Source organism: Macaca thibetana, chromosome 5 (assembly GCF_024542745.1).
Source record: "Macaca thibetana thibetana isolate TM-01 chromosome 5, ASM2454274v1, whole genome shotgun sequence".
Classification (NCBI taxonomy): Eukaryota; Metazoa; Chordata; class Mammalia; order Primates; family Cercopithecidae; genus Macaca; species Macaca thibetana.
Window position 1 is genome coordinate 147,463,802 of NC_065582.1, and position 24,219 is coordinate 147,488,020.

The 24,219-nt window shown below is 39.1% G+C and overlaps 1 protein-coding gene across 3 annotated transcripts in view; it reads left to right on the forward strand.

Annotated features, from left to right (window-relative positions):
* Nucleotides 1-24,219, forward strand: part of RFC1 (replication factor C subunit 1) — a 77,511-nt gene that overhangs the window by 41,862 nt on the left and 11,430 nt on the right. Inside the window, exons 6-19 of one of the 3 annotated variants that reach the window (XM_050790335.1) lie at nt 204-281; nt 3,361-3,438; nt 5,446-5,533; nt 6,150-6,436; nt 9,471-9,578; nt 13,541-13,720; nt 14,913-15,017; nt 17,434-17,830; nt 19,719-19,831; nt 21,482-21,596; nt 23,285-23,376; nt 23,556-23,693; nt 23,832-23,927; nt 24,051-24,149. In XM_050790335.1, the coding sequence (XP_050646292.1) occupies nt 204-281; nt 3,361-3,438; nt 5,446-5,533; nt 6,150-6,436; nt 9,471-9,578; nt 13,541-13,720; nt 14,913-15,017; nt 17,434-17,830; nt 19,719-19,831; nt 21,482-21,596; nt 23,285-23,376; nt 23,556-23,693; nt 23,832-23,927; nt 24,051-24,149 (1,974 nt within the window). Of the gene's footprint in view, nt 1-203; nt 282-328; nt 2,289-3,360; nt 3,439-5,445; nt 5,534-6,149; nt 6,437-9,470; nt 9,579-13,540; nt 13,721-14,912; nt 15,018-17,433; nt 17,831-19,718; nt 19,832-21,481; nt 21,597-23,284; nt 23,377-23,555; nt 23,694-23,831; nt 23,928-24,050; nt 24,150-24,219 lie in introns of those variants that run through there. The other 2 variants (XM_050790336.1, XM_050790337.1) reach the window with 2 other exon arrangements.

The window sequence follows — 24,219 nt, forward strand, 5'->3', positions numbered from 1 at the left end:
TGTCTATAGGCTGTTTATTTATTAGGGAATTGGATATGGTCAGGGAGTAGTCGTAGATTTGGCTTTCTGGCTGGTGTACATTGCAGCTATTACTGATACACTTATCGCTCATTGGTGTGTTTAATCAGCAGCAGTAAAGAAAAAGTGCCTTATTTTTCACTTAAGGTTTATGCTGATTTTGCTTGATTTTCTTTGAAATATAGCTTTCACAAAATACAAATGAGTCTGGATTAAATGATGAAGCCATCGCCAAGCAATTACAGCTTGATGAAGATGCGGAGGTATTGGCATTTTGCTTAGAATCATTAGTAACTTGATACTGTGACTAGCTATTTAGTCCAACCAGACTTTGAATTGAACCTCATTGGAAGTTACATGTAAAATAAGTTAAAATCTAATAAATGAAAATCTAAATTTCTATACAAGATAAATAATGAGACCAGGGGAGAATTATTTACTACTGAAAGATTTATTTTTAGAGAAGATTGATCAGGTGCTGTGAGATGATTTTGGAGAAATGGCTAGCAGCAAATCCTGTAGGTCATGATAGGACTTTGATACCTACAAAAAGGATGTTAATGGAACCCATTGGAGTTTTTTTTTTTTTTTTTTTTTTTGAAGATAGTCTCACTTTGTTGCCCAGGCTGGAGTGCAGTGGCACGATCTGGCTAATTGCAACCTCCGCCTCCCGGGATCAAGTGATTCTCCTGCCTCACCTGCCCCAGTAACTGAGGCTACAGGTGCCCACCACTATGCCTGGCTAATTTATGTAGTTTTAGTAGAGATGGGGTTTCACCATGTTGGCCAGGCTGGTCTCAAACTCCTAACCTCAAGTGATGTGCCCTCCTCAGTCTCCCAAAGTGTTGGATTACAGGTGTGAGCCACCACGCCCAGCCCCATTGGAGTTTTGAATAGAGAAGTGACATGACTTGATGGATCTTAAAAGAAAATTATTTTGGCTCAATGATGTTAATAGTTCATGGTGGGGGCAAGATTGAAAGCAGATCAGTTTGCAGACTGAATGGTAGGCGAGAGATGTCAGCTTGTAATAGGAAGAGGCAATGAGAAGTGGTCGTAATCTGAATGTACCTTGAAAGGTACAAGTTGTTTTTGACAGATGGGATGTAAGGTGTGAGGGAAGAAGATTCACAGATGAGGCTGGGCGTGGTGGCTCACACCTGTAATCCCAGCACTTCGGGCGGCCGAGGTGGGAGGACCACTTGAGCCTGGGAGTTCAAGACCAGTCTGGGTAACACAGGGAAATCCCATCTCTACCAAAAATACAAAAATTAGCTGGGCACGGTGGTACACACCTGTGGTCCCAGATACTTGGGAGGCAGAGGTGGGAGGATTGCTTAAACCTGGGAGGTTCAGGCTGCAATGAGCTGTGATTGTGCCAATGTACTCTAGCCTGGGTGACAGAGCAATACCTTGTCTCTGGGAAAAAAATATTCAGTTATGGCCTTAACAACTGGGTGAATGGTGATATGATTTGCTAAGGCTGGAACACGGGAAGCAGAACAGGTTTGGTACAGATAAATCTTTTGGACAAGTTAAGTTTGAGATGTCTAATAGACTTCCAAATGGAAATGCAGAGTAGGCGGTTGGGTAGAAGAGTCAGGAACTCAGGGGAGAAGTCTAAACTGAAGATGGACATTTGGAAATCATTACCAGTTGAGTAATATTTAAACCTGTGTAACTGGGTGAGATCTTGGGGAGATAATGCAAATAGAAAAAAAAAGGTCTCAGGATTGAGCCCTGGGCCACTGTTAACATTTAGAGGTCAGGAAAAGGAGGATGATCCAGCAAAGGAGAGGAGAGAGTGGCTAGTGAAGTAGGAACAACAGGAGGGGTTGATATCTTACAGAAGTATTTCAGGGAGGAGCGCCCATCTCTGTCAGAGGTTCCAGGCTTAGCTGCCGGCTGTTTGAACTCCCTTCCTCTGGTTTAGCTTAAGTGTCATTTTCCAAACTACCTTAACTATATTAGAAACCCCTCCGATAATACTCTATCACGCTGTCATAGCTACTATTAAAGTATAGGCTCTGAGGTCCCCTCACCAGGACTGTTTATGTCTCTCACTCAACCATTGTTACATCAGTGCTTATCTTAGTGTCTGGCATACAATGGGCTCTTCATAAGTATTATTGTGAGAGAACAATATTGTTTGTGATTGTTCACTTTTTATTACTTCGGCAGTTTATAGTTTGTGTTTTCAAAATATTTTTCTATCTTATTTGATCACACTGAATCACACAAACTACAAACAAGTATCCACATGACTCAAGGTAGTACAAGTAGCCTAGGTCAAACTAGGAAGTAATTTTTAGGAACCTGATTTCTCCTTATCTGATCCAAATACTAGAGGGTTACCTAATCCTTTCCAAACCAGGTGTGGTACTTTGTATCATAATCCCCTATTTTTCCATTTTTATCACATTCTTCCAGAATCTTGTTTGGGTAATTTATTAATCTGATTAAGGACTTTTAGGTGTTAATGCCTGAAAAGATGTCTTTCCTAATTATCCCTCTAAGAGTTTTTCCTCCCTTCTTTTTTCTCTTTTAAAAGATTGAGTGGATTTTGAAGTCCTTTTCTTTGTTTGAATAATGTATGGTGTTTTTTATTGAATATCACATAAGGCCATTTTACCAGGGGGTATACAGCCATTTGGTTTATAATGAGAAAGATATTCCACTGCTACATAGTCTCTTTTGGAAGAGCTCCATGTTGCTGGAAGTGAAAGTATTTCGAAATAACTGAGATAACTAGAATGTCGTGTGTTATATTAGCATGTTAGAACTCCTGACATGATGACTTAAATTTTCAAAAGAGAACAGATGCATTTGAATTAGTAATTGAAAATAGGAGTTTGATAGTAAAAGTGATTTTACATTTATATATAGCTTACTATATGTGCAAAAAAAAACTGTATAATTTTCTTAAATTGTTAGATTCACTATTTTTGTGCTCCCCAGATGATTGTGTTTTCCTATTAGGTTGAGAGTCCTTTCAGAGGTCTTTTTAGACAATAAATAGAAACAAGAAAGCTGTGTTCCATAAGGACCATTAAGAGAAAAGTATAGACCTAATGTTTTATAAGTAAGAAATATGACTTTAAAAATATGCTCACTTTATCTGTCATCCCTGCAAAACCAGAACTGTGTGTTCCAAAATCTGATTCAGCTTTAGTGAAACAAACCCGTGATACTTGACTGTTAATGTTGGGTGGGAAAATGTCGTAATTATTTTCTGGAAAATGTTTTTCTAGTTTCTTCTAAATATATGAATCTGACATTGAAAACTTTTATTTACAAAAAGAAAAAGAGCAACTCAACTCACTTTGCTGACACATTTTACAGCTGGAGAGGCAGTTGCATGAAGATGAAGAGTTTGCCAGAACATTAGCCATGTTGGATGAAGAACCCAAGACCAAAAAGGTGGCATAATGTTGGGCTGTTTGCATTCTGAATATACTGTACAGATCAGTGTTCATACTTGCGTGTTCTAGGCTCTAGCCAAAACGTGAATAACTTTTCCAGAAAGAAGTTAAATTATTTTGATTTATAAAAATGTTTTTGGGGAAGCTCATTGAGAAACTTATTCTTCCTAAAAGAAGGGTGACAGCGTCAAAGCAAACCAGAACCTTTTATCACAAAACAAAGAATTAGATCTTTTCCTTTTTCTTTTTTTATATTTTACTTTATTTTATTTTATTTTATTTATTTTAGAGACAGGGTCTCTGCTGGAGTGCAGCCGGGTGTGATCTGGGCTCAGTGCAACTTTTGCCTCCAGAGCTCAAGTGATCCTCCTGCCTCAGCCTCTTGAGTAGCTGAGACTATAGGCATGTGCCACCACACCCATCTAATTTTTGTATGTTTTTGTAGAGATGGGCTTTGTTACGTTGGCCAGGCTGGTCTTGAACTCCAGAGTTCAAGCGATTCTCCTGCCTCAGCCTCTCAAAGTGCTAAGATTATAGATGTGAGCTACCGTGCCTGGCCTTTTAGTTCTTTTTTTTTTTTTTTTTTTTTAAGAGACAAGGTCTCTGTTGCCCAGGCTGGATTACACTGGCACGTTCATAGCACACTGAAGCCTCGAACTCATGAGCTCAAGCAGTCTTCCTACCTCAGTCTCCCAAAGTGTTGGGATTACAGGCATAAGCCTCTGCGCCCAGTTTACCTTTTCCTTACTCTTTATCATAGGAGTTCGTATGTACTTGTTCAGAAAATAATGCTCATAAAAATTTCTTTGGAACACCAGTTTAATAATTTTAATATTAATCACTGTCTTTTCGGGAAGCACAGTTTTGTCAGTTCTAATCAGTTAACTCTAAAATCTGTATTATGGCAGTCTCATATAATAAAGAGTATATTTTGAGGTTGAGGAATCTTTTTCTTTCTTTCTTTTTTTTTTTTTTTTGCAAGGTCTCACTTTGTCACTCACGCTGGAATGCAGTGGTGCTATCTCAGCTCACTGCAACCTTGACTTCTTGGGCTCAATTGATCCCCTCACCACAGCCCTCCAAGTAGCTGAGACTACAGGCGTGTGTCACCACACCCAGCTAATATTTTTGTTTTTTGTAGAGATGGAGTTTTGCCATGTTGCCCAAGCTGGTTTGGAACTCCTGAGCTCAAGTGATCTGCCTGCCTCAGCCTTGTTTTGGGGAATCTTTAAAACGTCAAGACTTTATTTTGTTTTTATTTTTTATTTATCTCCAGTAGATTAACTTTATTTCTGATGAATCACATTCTATTAATATAATTGTCAGTGTCAATATGTGACTACTTCAAAAGATTTTACTTCTTTTTTTTAAAGCAGGGAGTTGTAACCTAGATACATCAGGAGCTGAGACTAAGCGGGCAGGTATTAAGACAGCAGGGAGTGGCAGAGACTTTCTCATTTGAAAAGTCTTACTTCATCTGAAGACAGTCAAATTGTAATTACTTTAAAAGACTGTATCACACACCTCGATTTGTGAACTTTTTATAAAATGGAGTTTTGAAGGAGCAGTGAAAAGAATGGATATATTTTTTTCTCTTTCAGAAAGTGCTCTCATTTTGCTTTCAAGCTTTTGTTTATTTTTATTTTAGTCTTTTAAGTTTAGATTTTAGTTTTTAACTGCTTAATACTAACAGTTTGAGAGTTGAGATAAAGGAAGCAGAAATAAGGCTTCTACTTCCAGATTTACAGGTTGGAATGAAGAGGGATAATTTTTATAGATGGATTTTTATACCCTTTCATCTGTTTCCTCATTTGTAACATGAAGTAATAAAACATGCCTCATTTGCCTTGGAAATTTTGTGGATGAATGAATGACAGTTTATTGTAGTGTCCTGCTAGTTGAAAGGTGACCCTTAAACTTAAAATTTTAAGGATTTTAACAACAGATTTTATGGTAATAGTTTTTCTATTATTTGTTACATTTGACACTTTTAAAATTTGTTTAGGCTCGAAAGGACACAGAAGAGGGAGAAACATTTTCATCTGTCCAAGCCAATTTAAATAAAGCAGAAAAACGTAAATATCCTCATAAAGGTAATACTAGCAGAAAAAAGTAAGATGGAGCACTTCTCTTCATGGAAGTAAATTCATGATAATCTTGTTTAAATATTCTATTGAATAATTATGTATTGTTAGGTAGACATTATTTCGTAGGACTATTAGAGCACATTCAGCTTAGATACTTTGAAAGCTCTTTGGATGCTAGCTGGTACAGAATGCCCATCTGCTCTATGATTACTGTGAGAAATGTATTACAACTCCAGGTTTCTTGTTAATTTCCAAGTATAGTGCGATATGTGGACTTCAGCATATAAAGATGAAGAACTAGATGTTTTGAGCTTTTCATGTCAGAGGTAGTCTCAGAGTTGACTCATAGTTGGCCAGGTCATCTTCAGCTGTCTTGCTTACTGCCTGTAGGTTTTATTCTTCGGTGGTCCTGATAGCAAATCATCTGCTAGTCTAGATGATCTTAGTCCTATAAGTACATGTATTTATAAATTTACTATAAACAGATGGTCTTGACACTTTAGGACTTTGGGCCTTCAGGGTATATTCTGTGCTAAGATTACTCAGTTGAAAAACGAAAGAAAAGTTGATATAGGTTATCATTTTCCAAAAACAACAATCATAATCTTTTCTTTCTTCCTAGTAAAAACAGAACAATTTTCAGATGAAAGAAAGAGCTACAGTCCTAGGAAGCAAACTAAATATGAAAGTTCAAAAGAACCTCAGCAACATTCCAAGTCATCAGCTGACAAAATAGGAGAAGTCTCTTCTCCCAAGGCCAGTTCTAAGCTGGCAATTATGAAAAGAAAAGAAGAGAGCGCTTATAAAGAAATAGAGTCCGTGGCCTCAAAAAGAAAAGAAAATGCCGTTGAATTGAAAGGAGAGACAAAAACTCCTAAGAAAACCAAAAGTTCTCCAGCTAAAAAAGAGGTAAGAACTTTTTTTGTTTGTTTGTTTGTTTTGAGATGGAGTTTTGCTCTTGTTGCTGAGGTTGGAGTGCAGTGGCATAATCTCGGCTCACTGCAACCTCCGCCTCCCGGGTTCAAGTGACTTTCCTGCCTCAGCCTCCCAAGTAGCTGGGATTACAGGCATGTGCCACCAGGCCCGGCTAATTTTGTATGTTTAGTAGCGACGGGGTTTTTCCATGTTGGTCAGGCTGGTCTTGAACTCCCAACCTCAGGTGATCCATCCGCCTTGGCGTCCCAAAGTGCTGGGATTACAGGCGTGAGCCACCGCGCCCGGCCTTGGTAGGAACTTTCTAGGGAGTACGGTATTTTCCCTTATCCATCATTTTACCTTCTGAAGTTTCAGTTACCTGTGGTTAATCATGGTCTGAAAGTATTAAATGGAAAATTCCAGGAATAAACAATAAGGTTTAAATTATGTACTCTTCTGAGTAACGTGATGAAATCTCTAGCCAGCCTGCTTCATTTCACCCAGGATGTGAATCATCTCTTTGTCCAGCATATCCGTGCTGGATACACTACCCACCGGTTAGTCACTTGGTAGCCGACTTGGTTATTAGATAGAAAAAACAGTACATGTAAGTATATATAGAGTTTGGTACTGTCTGTGGTTTTAGGAACCTACTGGTGGGTCTTGGAACATACCCTCCTCGGATAAAGGGGGACTGCTGTATATATTTTGGGGCTATGTGTTAGTCTGGGTTTGTTTTCAAGTTTTATTTCTAACGACCTTAAGTCATCATAGTATTTTTAAGATACCTTATTTAGAAGCTGTTGTAGGATATGGAGTATTAATATAGCTAAATAAGCCCATATTTATTATTGTGTGTCAGATACTGTGCTAGTACTTTACATGTGGTAGCTCATAATTTTCCCAACAACCCTCTGAGATATTTATTTTTATTATTCAACTTTTAAAGATGAGGAAATAGGCTGAAAGAATTTATTCCAAGATCATCCACCTGGTAAGGGGCAGGGCCAGCCTTGAACTCAGGTCCTCTGAAGCAGTATAACATAGTGGTTCCACACACAGGCTCTGGAACCAGTTTCAAATTATAGCTGGGCCCCTGAGCAGGTTTGGTCACTTCTCCTGTCTGTGCTTTGGTGCTGTTTGTAAAATAGGAATAATATTAATAGTACCTAATGACTTCATATGTAAAAGCACTTAGAGCAGTGCCTGGGACCTAATAAGTACCATCTTAGCTATTATTATTAAAATGATTGTTATTTGGATTAGTTCTGAATTTACTCTTTTTTATTCTTGTATAACAGTGTTGAGATGCTGAAATTATTTTTAAAGGAAAAAATGATGAGATAATGAATATCTTTGAAAAGTTTTGTTAGGAAATATATTTGAGAAGCGAACGGTCTCTGAATCTCCAATTTGGAACTACTTTAGATTCATAATGAGAAACCACTATTCATTCATGCCTCTTAGGCACTTAGGATTAAAAGTAGAATATCACCTATTTTAACTGGTCATCACCATTATTTTTTAGTGCAGAACAGTGAAATGGTGATGATTTCAGAATGCTTTTGTTTGTGGACAATTCTTATAAATACGCTTAAAGGAGCAATTAACTTTTTGGTCTCAGATTTTTTCTTCACTAAATGCTTATCTGGTAGATAAATGGTTTTCTTCAGGCACACTAAAACATGTTCCATTTACAGAGGCGGTCTGTTTTTATGAAGAAAGAGGAAATCTTTAAATGATACTCTTCACTGTACTTTTTGAAGTTAGAATAGAAATAACTTAAAACTTTTACTTAAGCAGTTTTGGTTGGAAACATCAAATAAAGTCTATTTAATACATTTAGTTGGTCTTGGTCAAATAATTCTGACTTCATAAAATGGGTGTCCTTCAAAGTTATTTTATAAGCTGTTTATCATTCAGAATTCTTTTCATAGAATGAGTGTCATAAATTAATCGTTTTCCCATGTTGGTATGCACTGGACTGTCTTACAAAACTTGTTAAAAATACGGAGTTTCCCAGGGAATGTGGTGTGGGCAGCTGTATTTTAATAAGCTCCTCATATGATATGAACACACGCCAACATTTGAAAACCATTGTTAGAAAGTAGGGTTAGATTCTAGGACCAGCCTGTTAATGGCTTATCAACCTCTTAGCCAAACCAGCTAAACTATTTTATTGGTTAAGCCATTTCTTTATATAGAAGTTATTATTTTGTCTACTCTCAAAAGGATTTGGGATTGCTTACAAGTTAAAAATAATGTAAAATAGAAAGTGGAAAAATAACAAACACCTGATAGTGGTTCTTAAATGAGAACTATCTAGGATATTTTTCCCCCACATAAACACATTCTAGCTGTACCCCATATCTCCGAAAGAGAAACTTGGAGATGGATCTAGGGATGGATAGTTTGAAAAAGTTCCCCAGGATTTTCTGAGATATACCCATGGTAAATCTCCTGAGAGAAGTAGAAAGGGAGAGATGAAATAGCATAGAGAACGTGTCTTCTCTTTGGAGTAAAGCTTGTCCCTTCTTTGAACTGACTGTTTAGATTCTCCAGCTGGAATGCTTACATCCTTAGGGATGCAGGCTGGTGCTTTAGGGGCATGGAAGGTTAACACAGAATATCTTCTCGGGTGATCAGGTTTACTTGGGGAAAAAATGTATTTTCCTGTTAAACATGGATATATGGATATATCGTGGAATAGAATTTAAAATTCAGATGAATTTCTAAAGTAAAACACTTTTGCATTTCTTTGCTTGGAGCTGGCAACTTGGCTTAGTCCCATAATCTGCCCTGAGGTGTGTGGCTTTAGAGAGTGGAAAGTTTTGAGAAGCGCTGATGCAGGGATGTTCGTAAGTGAGTTATCTGTAAGTTAGGAAGTACTTGTGTAGCTAAAACTGTTAATTTCACGGCCAGACACAGAAGTGACATAATAAAGATAACATGTATTTCTAGATATGTATTTTTAATTTTGCATGAATTTTGTATGACTTTGTTCATTTTCCTTTCCCTCTTCCCATAGTCTATAAGTCCTGAAGATTCTGAAAAGAAACGCACTAATTATCAAGCTTATCGAAGCTACTTAAACCGAGAAGGTCCCAAGGCTCTGGGCTCCAAAGAAATACCAAAGGTAAGAGTACTGAGAGGCCATGCCATTCTGTGAGCCCTGTATGTATTCACTATGATTACAGCAGCAGAGGATTAATAATTAAAAATTAGCAACAGAAAAACTTTAGTTACCATCTTCAAGAATTAGGGATGTTTATTCACGTTATGAATCACTGCTTGATACTAAGAAAAATTTCCCTTTAAATAACAAGTAGCCCTAGAAAGGCTGGGCTTTGAGACTATACCAATGACAAAACTAATGTTTTTGCTTGCATGGCACTTACAGCCTAAAGAAAGAGACATTAAATAAATAATTTAATTATAATTGGGATATGTGCTATGAGGGAAAAATCTAAGATGCCCTTAGGGAGTATAACAGAGGAACCTGGTCCTCGGTGGGGCATATAGAATGTGACATTTATATGGAGACTTGAAGAATGAAAGGGATTCAACAGGTGTGAAGGGGTTGTGATGGCGTGGTGGTCTGGGCAGAGGGGCCAGAATGTGTGATGTTCCTGCAGGTGGAAGGTTCTTGCATGGTATGTTTGAGGAACTGAAAGAAAAATTATGGTAGTTGGAGCATAGTGACCAAGGGATGAGAATGGCCAAAGAAGTTAATAGGGTCACATCTTGCAGGGCCTAATGTTTACTTTTGTCTAAGAGAAGGAATTTTTATTTTGTTTTTTTGAAAACGGAGTTTTGCTCCTGTTGCCCAGGCTGGAGTGCAGTGGCACAATCTTGGCTCACTGCAGCCTCCGCCTCCCGGGTTCAAGCGATTCTCCTGCCTCAGCCTCTGGAGTTGCTGGGATTATAGGCATGCGCCACCATGCCCGGCTAATTTTTTATTTTTAGTAGAGATGGGGTTTCTCAGTGTTGGTCAGGCTGGTCTTGAACTCTCGACCTTAGGTGATCTGCCCACCTCGGCCTTCCAAAGTGCTGGGATTACATGCGTGAGCCACTGGGCGCAGCCGAGAAGGAATTTTAAAGTGGAGGAATAACATGACCAGATTTGAATTTCTGAAAGATCGCTCTGGCTGCTGATGTACCAAGTGCAGTGGATGGGGCAGGAATAGATAAATAGATCATCAGGAGAGATGGTGAGAAGTGATAGGGACTTGTCTGGGGAAGCAGTGAAAATGTCGAAAAGTGGAGAGGTTTCACTGGAAGAGGCAAAATCCATGGGACTTGGTGATAATTGGAAGTGGAAGGTGAGAAGAAAGAGTATTGGGAATGATCTTGTTATTGGCATGAGCAGCTTGGTGGATGCTGATGCGATTGGTGGCAGGGCTGGTTTGGGAGATGATAATGAGTTTGTTGTTGGCCACACTGTGCATTAGGGTTATGTGAGATGTCCACATGGAGATGCTGAGTAGATAAGCAGATATGTGGGACTGGAGCTTAGAACAGAAGTCAGAACTTGATGGAAAAACTTGGGCATTCTTGGCATGAAGTGAGGAATATCGTCTGGTAAACTAGTACAGACCAAGAAGAGAAGAGGGCCTTGGCCCCTGCTTCTTTGTGAAGTAGAAGAGGGTGGAAACCAAAAGGAAACTGAGAAGCATCAGCTACAAATGTGGGAGAGAAGTTTGATAAGCATGGGATCACAGAAGCAAAGGGAAGAGAGAGTGTTTTAAAAATGATTGAGTGATTAAGTCTGTCATGCTGTTAAGATTCCAGGTAAGGGAAGACCAGAAATTGTTGCATTTAGTAACATGAATTAATGATCCTTAGTGGCCTTAGCAAGAGCTAAGGACGGTGGAGGCAGAGCCTGATGGAAGTGGGTGGAAGAGTGAGTGTGAGGAGACAAAATGGAGACAGCAAAAGTAGATATTTTTGATAAGTTTGGCTGTGAAGAAGAAAGAAGTGGGAGGACTTCTAGCTAGAAGGACTAGAAGGGGAAATGACTTCTAGCTAGAATGGAAAGTGGGATTTAGGGGGAGATGTAACTATTTTTATGGTAGGAGATATTTAAAGCTTGCATTTTGCTAATGGGATAGGTCCTACCAGAAAGGGAGAGATTGAAGTTATACCAGCAGGAGAAGGAGAATCAATTGTAGTATGAGATTTCTGAGAAGGCAGGAGGGGAGTGGAAACATATACAATGTATGTATAAATGTAATTTTCAGTTTGCTTGGTATGTGTAAGTGCATATAGAGATTAATAGTTCCCCTCATAAGGAGAGGGAGAGATGGTGTAGCCCTACCTGGAGTGGGGAGTGGGAAGGTCAGTCTTAAGGGGCTAATGGGTTTTATGGGAGCCTGCAGGAAGATGCCAGTCTTGCCTCCTGTACATGGGTATGAGAGACCAAACAAGTTCTGCTTGAGAGGACTTCAGGCAAAGTGGTGCCCTGGGGGGACAGCCAGGTTTCAGTGAAGGCAAGGCTATGGAGGGAATGTTGGAGAAGAGGTTGGGAATATTGAGGGTGGTTGGCTGCTCCTGGAGTAAGAGCTTAGACAAGTTCTAGAATAGAAGAGTTTTGGTAGGGAGGCTAGAAGTGCTAAGATTGGATAAGTAAAAAGATAATCAGAGCCATAGTGGGGATAATTTGGGAGATAATAGATACCTGGGATATGGGATATAGGGGCTTGCATGTACAATTTTTCCAGGGTTGTTTTGAGTCTGTTCAGAAGTAGTTAACTTCCTGTAGTGTTACAGTAGATCATTTCAATCCAAGAACCCCTTCAAGGGACCCTGAGATGTTAGTCAAACCTTTTCTTTCCAAACATATTCATAGCTGTTTCTTTTTGTCTTCCAAGAAAGATTCTTCACCTGAATGGTGAAGGATTGAACTTACATGGGGGTAGTCTTTGAATTTTGGTTGGCTGCTGCTTTTCAAGCCTGTTTTAAGTTTGTTAATCTCAATTCTCTGTTAAAAGAGTAATAAGTAACTTGGAATGTCATGTGTAATTTTTATTTCATTTTGTTTCGTTGTATAATTTTATTGAACCATTGCAAAAATATATAACTATACATAGTTCCAATTAAGATTTAATGTCTTTTCCATCCAGCTCTCTTTGGCAAGTATCTCTTATTTTATATTACACATTATGAGAGTTATCTTTCCAATCCAGAGATAATATGATCTTGCCTTTAAGTTACTAGCAGGTTGCTAGATTTACTATCATAGAGTAATGAGCAGAGAGGAGGGCACGAGCTCACACTCGCTTAGCTTTTTAGAATCAAAACTTTCCCTTTTTAACAATAGCAAGAGTTGCCTGTTTTCTTCCTTTTTTCCTCTGAAACAGTAAATATTTTTGTTAAGCATTATAAGTTGCATTCAGTGGCCTTCAGATATGCCACACCACAATCCATTGGCAGACCATCAAACCCAACAGCAGTTTGTTCTTGTACAATCCATGAGTTCGGGCAGAACTCCCTTCAACTGACAGTTAAGATCCTTCTTAGCTCTTGCACGCAGGGATTGGGGAATTATACCTCATTTCTGATCACTAATGTGATGAAAAGCATCAGAAGTGTATGAAAATGATAAGTGATTCTGATTTTAAAGTGCATTGTTTGGAAACATTGACAGAAACATCAAAATGATAGGAGTATGCCTGCTTCTATTAATTCTTGTTGGGAAAGTTCTTAAGAACAAGCAGTTTCCTGAATAGCAAGAGTTTCTATAGATGGATTGCATTTGGTTGTTTATTATAGTTATGCAAGTTAACTAGTGGTTTAGATATGAAGAGGGCATAATGGAAAATAGTATGAATGGGTAATTTTAATAGCTTTGCTAACAGTGTTGGATGTATGTTTTTCACTGCTTGTTTTGTAAGTTTATTAAATGTTAGCCATATCAAAATTTCTTAGGATCTAATTTCAGGTGGTGCTTCTTTGCTGTAAATTTCCAGCAAACTTTCCATGCCAAGGTTATTTATGATGTGAAATGAGAAAAATCAGCTTCCTGCAGTTTTGATGACAAATGTTTCTTTGGAAAGCTACCATGTAATTTCCTCTCTGCTTGAACATTTTGGTTTTTAGGGAGCTGAAAATTGCTTGGAAGGCCTTATATTTGTAATCACAGGCGTGCTGGAGTCTATTGAACGAGATGAGGCCAAATCTCTAATTGAACGTTATGGGGGAAAAGTAACAGGAAATGTCAGCAAGAAAACAAATTACCTTGTCATGGGCCGTGATAGTGGACAGTCCAAGAGTGATAAGGTGGGTACTGCTGTGTTCTCAACACCATGACACCTCCTGCCTGCCTTGGCACACTCTTGATGTGATTTGCCCTTTACTCAGAGTTAAATGAAGGAAAGAAATAGAAAAATAATTTCTTGCCTACATTATTTCTTCTCCACAGAAGTGTTATTGGCTCTGACACCAGGATTTTGGTTTTCCAATGGAAGGCATAGTTCCTGTTTACTTGATTTTTTTTTTAGTGTATTTAAGTCTTTTTTTATTTTTGAAGATAGAAACAAATGCAGTTTTCTTTTTCTTCCAGTCCGAAGTATTCCTATGTATGCCACCGCATACAACATCTTAGGTTTTTTTTAAATTGGTGCTTTTAGAAAAAGAATCAGTGGCCTCCTGGGTAGGATTGTGTTTAGCTACAAACAACAGAATACCTGATTAACCGTGGCTTAAACAATCATCTGCTTATTTTTCCCCCAAGAATTCTGGAGGTATTGCTGGGATAGTTCAGCATCTAGTGATGTGGTTTCTCCCTTTGTCCTTATTGTGTTAGCTTTTGTCCTCATGAATGTTGCCTTGTGGTTGCAAGGTAGCTGCAGCTCGAGGCATTTAAGTTCTTATTCAAGGTAGGAAAAGGGAACAGTGGCAGGATGTCATAAGAGCTGTGACTGGCCTGACAAGAGTTCTCCCAGAAACACCTCTTATAGAATTTCACGTAAGTCTCATTGGCCAGAGCTGTCACCTGGTCACTCAGAGCTGTATGTGAGGTTGGGAAGAACCAAGACGTTTCTGGTTGCCTTAGACCAGTCATAATTCATCACTTGGAGAAGGACACATTGGAGTTCCATCAGCAGGGAAGAAGGTGGGGGAAATGTCTGCCATATGTATTCAATATGGGAGAAGGTATGAAGGGCTGGTCTTAGGCCCTAGTGGCATTGCCCCTTCCTAGGGGAGGAAAGGTAAAGCAGTCCACAAAAGTGTAATGGACCACTTCCTGTGCCAACCTGCTATGCTTAGGGAATGTATCTGTTATTTTCTTTCTTTTCAATGTTACCTTTTCAATGAATGTGCTATTTTTTGTTTTTCTTTTTTAATTCCAGTGTTATCTAATTTACAAATGTGGTTCTTCACCTACTAATAGGCCCTAGAATTTTTTTTTTTTTTTAACAGAAAGGAATGGTAGGATGCAGTTTTGATGATCTGCATTTTTAATCAACAGGCCGCAGCCTTGGGGACAAAAATTATTGATGAAGATGGCCTGTTGAATCTGATTCGAACTATGCCAGGCAAGAAATCCAAGTACGAAATAGCAGTTGAAACTGAGGTTTGTATAAAATGAATGTGATTTATTTAAGTTGGTGTATAGTAATTTTTTAATTTCATAGACTTATGTCTTGGGTAGATACAGGCTTGTTGGCTGAAAGGTTAACATTCCTGTCTACCACAAATGAACCACCTTAGTTCCTTTTGAGCTGGAGGACTCTGCTTTAAGATGTCTAGTTTGTTGTTTTTCCTTATCTTTGTCAGGGAATATGAGTAGAGAAAGGACAGTATATTGCGTATAACCTATCTACTTATCAAACTTTCCTAATTTTCCTATTATTATTATTACTAGTTTTTAATTTTTTGAGACAGAGTCTAGCTCTGTCCCTCAGGTTGGAGTGCAGTGGTGCGATCTCGGCTCACCGCAACTTCTGTCTCCTGGGTTCAAGCGATTCTCCTGCCTCGGCCTCCTGAGTAGCTGGGACCTGCCACCACGCCCACTTATTTTTATATTTTTAATAGCAACGGAGTTTCACTATATTGGCCAGGCTGGTCTTGAACTCCTGACCTCAAGTGATTCTCCCACCTCAGCCTCCCAAAGTGCTGGGATTATAGGTGTGAGCCATTGTGCCCAGCCGTATTCTCACGTTGACTTTATGCAAAGGTTATTGTTTAGGAGTTCCTTAAAGGATATGTTAATAGGTATCAGCATGATAAATTTGTTTTCAATTAGAACTGTATTAGGATTTTTTAAGTTGTGCAGACACCTAGCCTGTATTAGCTTTTGCAAAAGGAAAAATGTTGGCTCACATAACTAAACTATGGGCGGGGAGGATCTGGTCTAGGAACTACTGGATCCACAGACTACAAAGCTTTGAGGACCCCTTCAGTTTCTGTCTCTCAGTTTCTCCTAGTTAGCCTCATTCATTCCCACTGTAGACCATCCAATTGTACACACAGGACACAGGATTTCCAGCATTCCAAGATTTTAATGTCCCCAGCTCTGTCACCTAAATGGCAAGATAGTCCACCCAGGTTATTCTGGTTAGAGAAATCTAGGGAATGATTTCGATTGCATAACCATAGCATAGTTATAAAAACCAGGAAATTAACATCGATGCCCTATTGTTAACTACTCTCTACATATTATTCGAACCTTACATTTTCCCCTGTAGTAGTTCTTCTGTTCCAGGCCCCACACTGCATTTAGTTGTGTCTTCTTAGTCTTCTCCAGTCGATGACATTTCTTCAGTCTTTCCTTGTCTTCTTACAACCTTGACACTTTTAAAATGAGTACTGGTCAGTTTTGTGGAATGTCTCTCAGTTTGGATCTGTGATGTTTTCTCATGATTAGATTGAGGTTATGCCTTTGTTTCTAAGAACACCATACATGTGATCTTGTGTCCTCAGTGCATCCTTTCATAGGTACAGGATGTCAATATGTCTTATTATTAGTGAGGATAACCTTGATTATTTGGTTAAGATGATTCAGCATCCCACTGAAACTAGTGCTGGGTTTCTTCACTAGTAAAGTGACTATTTTTTCCTTTGTAATTGATAACTATCTTGGCAGGAGAGGGAGGTACTTTAAAACTATGCTTATATACTGCTTGTCCTTAAACATTCATCCACTAATTTTAGCATCTGCTGCTAAAGAGGCAATAATTGTTTTTTAAAATTGAGATATTACATACTATAAAATCCACCCTTACAAAGCATACACATCAGTGGTTTTTAGTATTTTAACAGAGTATGCAACCATCAGCACTGTGTAATTCCAGAACATTTTCATCACACCAAAAAGAAACCCTGTACCCATTAGCAGCCACTCATTCTATCCACCCCCGGCAATCACAGCTCTGCTTTGTCTCTATGGATTTTCCTATTCCGGACATTTCATGTGTAAATGGAGACATTAGAATATATGGCATTTTGTGTCTGGCTTCTTTCAATTAGCATAGCGGTTTAAAGGTTGACCTGGGTTGTAGCATGTGTCAGTACTTCACTCCTTGTTATGGGTAAATAATATTTTATGGTATGGAGACACCCTATTTTGTTTCTTTTTCAGTTGATGGACATTTGGATTGTTTCCATCTTTTAGCTATAATATGGTTGTGAACAACATTTGTGTACAAGTTTTTGTAGAGGCATTAACTTTTAATTAGGAAACTTTGAAACAAAAATCTCAACACTATACCTTGTTTTTTCCAAACTAAAATTGGAGTACTTATTACTTCTAAAATCCAACATGTTCTCACTTTTAGAAATTGCGTTTGGTGGTTTCTGGTGTGTTTGTTAATTTTTATAGTTTAGAAGGTGGTGACTTCCACAAACAGGAAAGTCTGTCATGACAAGACCATCCCAGGCTGAATAGCCCACCTGGATATCTCTGATTGCTCTCTGTAGTACGTTTAGCAGGACAGAAATTCTGTATGTTTCATCAGGTTTCTTCTTTCCTCACTTTTCTGCTTTTTAAGATGAAGAAAGAGTCCAAACTGGAGAGAACACCCCAAAAAAATGTTCAAGGCAAAAGAAAAATTAGTCCATCTAAAAAGGAATCGGAATCTAAAAAGAGCAAGCCGACTTCCAAAAGGGACAGTTTGGCAAAGACAATAAAAAAGGAAACAGATGTGTTTTGGAGAGGCCTGGATTTCAAGGAGCAGGTGGCCGAGGAAACAAGTGGTGACAGCAAGGCTAGGAATTTGGCTGATGACAGCAGTGAAAACAAAGTGGAAAATTTGCTCTGGGTGGATAAATATAAGCCAACCTCACTCAAGACCATAATTGGACAGCAAGGTGACCAGAGCTGTGCCAACAAACTCCTACGCTGGCTCCGAAACTGGCACAAGAGTTCTTCTGAAGATAAAAAACACGGTGATTTTACAGCCTCACTCATTTTTGTGTGTGTGTATATCAACATGTGATTGCTCAGTGGCACATATATAAGAAAATCTAACGGTTCATTCATCTGTCAGCAAGCATTTACTAAGAGCTTGATCTGAACCCAGGTGCAGTACTAGACCCTGCTGGTGGTGTTGTGAACAAAACAGTCCCTCTCAGGAGCTCACAGGCAGTGGGGGAGGCTTATCTGAACCAGCAATTAAAATGTATTGTGCCAAGTACTGCTAGAGGGGTAAGTCCAGGGTGCTGTGAGGATGAAGATGTGTGGTCAGGGCCTGGGTGTGTGTCCTCCCGTCCTGGAGGAAGGGATGGCTAAGCTAAGACTTGGAAACAAAGTAGGAGGTAGCTAGGCGAAGGGAGGGAGGGGTGAGTGTTGGGTAGGAAAGAGTATGTGTCCCAAGGTCTTTGAAGCCATGTGACAGTAAGACCCCTGAGTGGCAAGGGCACTAGGAGGAAAGGTGTGAATAAATAACGGAGGCATGCGTGCAGGGCAGTCAGCCTCAACTCCCGGTAGCAAGCACGATTTGCTCTGGCAGGCCTGATAGGCCTGTGCTTCTGTAGTTTCTGTCCTTGTTTGTGATGTATTTGTTGGGGAGAGTGAAAAGCTCCAGTATGTATTTAATGTCCACAGTATTTCTTAACGGAGGTTTGAGATCACAAATGTTTTAGTAGTGTTATCAACATAGACCAGTGATGACTAGATGCCGATCACCGTTGCTGATGATGCCTGTTTATTTAAACAGATAATATATTGTAATGATATAGGACTCAATTTAAGTTAAATCATTTTTTCATTCTGAAACTTAATAAAATCTCCCCTAAAAGAGAGACAGGCATTTCATGTGCCCAGAGAAGACTTTTTTTTTTTTGAGACAGTCTCGCTCTATTGCCCAGGCTGGAGTGCAGTGGCGCGATCTAGGCTCACTGCAACCTCTGCCGCTTGGGTTCAGGAGGCTGAGTACCTGGGGCTACAGGTACACACCACCATGCCCGGCTAATTTTTTGTATTTTTAGTAGAGATGGGGTTTCACCATGCTGGCCAGGCTGGTCTCGAACCCTTGACCATGTGATCCACCCGCCTCTGCCTCCCCAAACGCTGAGATTATAGGCATGAGCCACCGTGCCTGGCCGAGAAGACTGTTTTAAAGCTTCAGGTGAACTGTAGTCCCTGTCTGCATGCCTGCTGGCAGTAGGTTTAAAACCATTGTCTCTGTCAGTTATTGAGTATGAGTTGAGCCTGATGTATGTGCCAGGTGCTCACGTGGTGAGGGGAGGAAGAGTGCTGGTCTAGTGTTGAGGGGCACAAGATAGTTGCAGACACAGCATCTTCAAGTCAGTTTTTTTTCTTGTGACCATGTAGCTACTATGCTTGTTAACATTTAGTGAAGCATGCATGGCTCTGTGCTCAGCCATTCGGTCCTCACAACATCCTTAGTAGCAACTTTACTGTTGTTCTCCTTGTCTAACAAAGGAGGAGGCAGTCACAGGGGCTAAGTTACTTTTAACTCACCGTGGCTGGTGAGAGGTGGCATGAGGATGGATGGAGTCGGGATCGAGCCCCGGCAGCGTGCTCCATGGCCTGTGCATTCACAGGGAAGGAAACTCATACAATTATTATTTCAAATCAAGAGTTTTAAAGTGAGTTAGTTTTAGTTTTTTATTTTGGGTGGAGGTGAGCTAGGAAGTAGAATTTCACTGAATGCTCTGGAAACTTGTTTATGTTTTGTAGAAAATATTCTGCAAATTTAGAACTAAACTGGAGGATGGCTGTCTATGCGAAGTTTAGGCACAACTATCCCTGCCATGCCTGAATTTCTGTTAGGTGATATAGGTTAACACTCTGGAACTTCTTTTTTCCTAGCAGCAAAGTTTGGTAAATTTTCCGGCAAAGATGATGGCTCTAGTTTTAAAGCAGCATTGCTGTCAGGCCCTCCTGGTGTTGGCAAAACCACCACAGCTTCCCTGGTGTGTCAGGTGGGTACTTTGTCGCAGTGTGGTTGGACAGATAACCTCAAGTGGTCATGGCTAGGAGATAAAAGCGTGTACCCACATGTGTGCCTGTGTGTGTGTGTGTGTGGTGTCTATATATAAACTGTGTTTATTTGTCTAAAATAAAACCTTTAGAACCTGTTTTGGTTCTGGTGATGTTTGTAATTTTAATCCTTTTAAAATATTGGTAATTAAAGTACTAGGCAATACTTACCTATGAGCGAGGCAGCATGCTCAGCACGTGGGTGTGTTATAGATAACAAAAACATGTATTCTAGACTCTGAAAGATGCAAATATCTTAATGCCCTTGAATAATTCTGTGTACTGAATAATTATCTGTACTGTCATCATCCACACGTGTGAAATGAAGTAGGCTTAGGGAGGAGGGTGGAGGCCCAGGTTTCACCCACGTAGCGCGACTCAGGGTTCTACTCTTCAGCACTGTGTGGTCCTGCCTTTGTTCCTGTTGTCTCTGTTGCTGCTGAATCCCTGTAGACAACGGGAGAGCTTGACTTGCTTAGGCGCTAGAGCAGATCAGAGTTCACGTGTTGGTATCAGAATGATGAAATACCAGATTAGAAATTTATTGCTGGATTTCTCAATCCTCTGCTGCATAAGCTTGTGGTTTCTTTTGGTATTTGTTGTATGCATCTGCATAAAATTTAAATAAAATTTTATCTGTTTTCACTGTATTTATAAACATTAATGAAAAAGCAAAACAATATTTTTTCCCTAGTCCCTACAATTGTGAACACAACTCTTTTTCTCCCTTTATTATTATCATTATATTTTTTACAAATTAAGGCATAAACTGATCAGTTTTGGGAAATGAATCAGAATAACTTGAATTTTCCTGATTTCAGAGGAAAATTGTTTAGTGGGATAGTGTCGTGACAAAGAATGATTTAACTTTATCAATTATCTTAGGATTACTTTTTGGTATCTTATTTTATTTTTTTGTTTTGGGACACAGTTTTACTCTGCCGTCCAGGCTGGAGTGCAGTGGCACGATCTCGGTTCAGTGTAACTTCTGCCTCCCAGGTTCAAGTGATTCTCGTGCCTCAGCCTCCCGAGTAGCTGAGACTACAGGCACGCGCCACCACACCCAGCTAATTTTTTGTATTTGTAGTCGAGATGGGGTTTCACCATGTTGGCCAAGCTGGTCTCAAACTCCTAACAACAAGTGATCCATCTGCTTTGGCCTCCCAAAAGTGTTGGAATTGCAGGTGTGAGCCAATACACCTGGCTGGTATCTTATAATAGATTAATTCTGTGTCTGATACTGAATTGTTGGGATTATTATATTTAATTCTTTTTTTAGGACTCTAAGAAGTAAATTTAGTAAAATTGCTTGTTTGAATATACTCTTCCAGATTAGTGATTTGTCAGCTGAAGTTCTAAGACCAAATTTATTAGTATTTATATGTGTATGTTATATATATGTATATGATATTCTAAAAATGTCTAATATTGTATAGTTAATCTCATTGTCTGTTAGTATCATACTTTATATTTTTACCTATGGTTTTTCATGTGATGTTTGTACCTTCTGTCTTTCTTAACTGGCCTTTCTTGGCGGGGGTGGTGGAGGTAATTGGTATTGTGCCATCAGTGGTTTCCAATATTTTGATTAGGAATTGGGATACAGCTACGTGGAACTGAATGCAAGTGACACCCGGAGTAAGAGCAGTTTGAAGGCGATTGTTGCTGAGTCACTGAGCAATACCAGCATCAAAGGCTTTTATTCAAGTATGTGGCTTTTTGAACTGCTGTTGTTGTGATATAAGAAAAATATGTTCATTTCAATGTTCAGTAACCAGTATTGAACACAGGTTGTGTGCCAAACACCCTACTAAATTCTGGGGCTAACAAGAGAATAAGGAAGTCCTCTGACATCATTCTTATGGGGTAGTACTTACCCTTTCGTAGGTCTTAGAGGTTTCTGAGAATGTGATAAAAATGTGTACATGCACATTTTAATGCATTTTTCATATGATTTTAGAGGATTCACAGGTGAATCCTGTAAAGAGAGAAAATAAAAAAACTGTATGTAATACAGTGTGACTTACTACTTCATTACCTTATTAACCTCACTCTGTGTATGTATGTAATAAGGTATGTAATACACAGTGAGGTAATAAGGCCAGCAGATGAAGAAGTAATTATGCTTGGGGCATTGAGTAAAGGGGTGATAATTGTTTTGAAAGACCTCAAAGAATGAGAAATAAAACCATTTGGAGGTGGAAGAGGTCATTGCAGGCAAAGGTAGTAGAAGAGAAGACAGTGTGCAAATGCCCACTGTGTTTCAGGTTGTAGCTAGTGGTCCTCTATGGCCAAAGTTCATGGAAAATAAGATGCTCAAGTTAAGGACCGCACAGTGCCTGTTTAGAATCATCTATGGTGTGTTGTTTTGTCACCTGAATTCTTGGTGCCTTCACATTGTTCAAAAGAATTTGCTCAGGAAATGTCACTCTTAGACATGGCTGTTGGGAGGCCATGTCTACTCCCAACATATTGGGAGGTACTACTCTGGAGAGCAGTCCGGCAGTATTTCTCAAATTACACATACCCGTTAGCCCAGAAATTCCAGTTGCTGGAATTTAGCTATTACTTTACTTATATATGTGCAAACTGGCATATATATGCCATATAGATAAGGATAGTCATTTAGTATGACATAATAGAAAAAAGCTTGGAAGCATCCTGTATATTTCATTAATGGTGATTAAGTAAAGTGCGGTACAAGTGTAGGATGGAATATTAAATTGCCTTAAAAAATGAAGTGTTCTATATCTATAGATAAAGAATGAATCACCAAAATACATAAAATGACAAAACTGGCCGGGCATGTTGGCTCACGCCTGTAATACCAGCACTTTAGGAGGCCGAGGCGGATGGATCACCTGAGGTCAGGAGTTCGAGACCAGCCTGGTTAACATGGTGAAAACCCATCTCTACTAAAAATACAGAAATTAGCCGGGTGTGTTGGCGTGCACCTGTAATCTCAGCTACTCGGGAGGCTGAGGCAAGATAATCGCTTGAACCCGGGAGGCAGAGGTTGCAGTGAGCCAATATCGCGTTATTGCACTCCAGCTTGGGCAACGAGCGGAACTCCATCTCAAAAAAAGAAAAAAAAAAAATCCTCAGTTGTATATTTTTATGCACATATGTGTAGAATATCTCTTAAAGGACGTGTAAGAGACTATTGTTTGTCTCTAGGAGGGGAATTGGGGTCTGCAGGGGAAGGGGTGGCAGGGAGAGTTTCTCTTTGCTGCATATTCTTTTTTTTTCTTTAGCAACACTCTGTAGCCCAGTGCTGCATATTCTTGTAGCTTTTGAAGTTTAATATCTGTTACATAATTTTCTACAGAGCAGCAGTTTTTGAGCAATTGTTATTTTGTTTTTGTCTCATCCCATTGCTCCTCAACCTGGGTCAGATGGAGCAGCCTCTTCAGTAAGCACGAAACATGCTCTCATCATGGATGAAGTAGATGGCATGGCAGGCAATGAGGATAGGGGAGGAATTCAGGTAATTCAAGTGCTGTATTTTTGCAGTTTCACTATTGATAATTTAGATTTTTAAAACATTGTCATTCTCTCATGGCAGTCAAGGCATGTTGCTGAGGAGATTTTTAGAACCAAAATTACCTTGTGTGATATTTGTCATTTTAAAAATAATTATTTTTGTGTTGCTAACTTGCCTTTCAGGAATTAATTGGCCTGATAAAACATACTAAAATTCCCATTATTTGTATGTGCAATGATAGAAATCATCCCAAGATTCGCTCTCTGGTTCATTATTGTTTTGATCTTCGTTTTCAAAGACCTCGGGTTGAACAGATTAAGGTATGATGATTGAAATTTTTTTCCCATCACACTAGCCTATTTATTTAAGGGTCAATTTTTAAAAACCTGATAAATATTTTTAAAATATCTGATTATATGAGTTAAAATCATTGAGGACTCCTCCCTTGTCAATTTCAGGGTGCTATGATGTCTATTGCATTTAAAGAAGGTTTAAAGATTCCCCCTCCAGCAATGAATGAAATAATTTTGGGAGCCAATCAAGATATCAGACAGGTAAATTAAATATATATTATGTAACAGTTGTTGATTATTTTTAGGTAATGCTTTCAATCTTGTAGGGGTGGGGAGCAACAGGATTTTCCTATCTTGACGTTGTCTTATTTGTGATTCTTTTAGGTTTTACATAATCTGAGTATGTGGTGTGCACGAAGTAAAGCATTAACCTATGACCAGGCCAAAGCTGATTCTCACAGAGCCAAAAAGGATATCAAAATGGTAAAATAAATTTCCATGTCTTAGTTACTTTCTTAAGCCAAAACACTTCTTGTTCTGTAGGTAGCTTGAT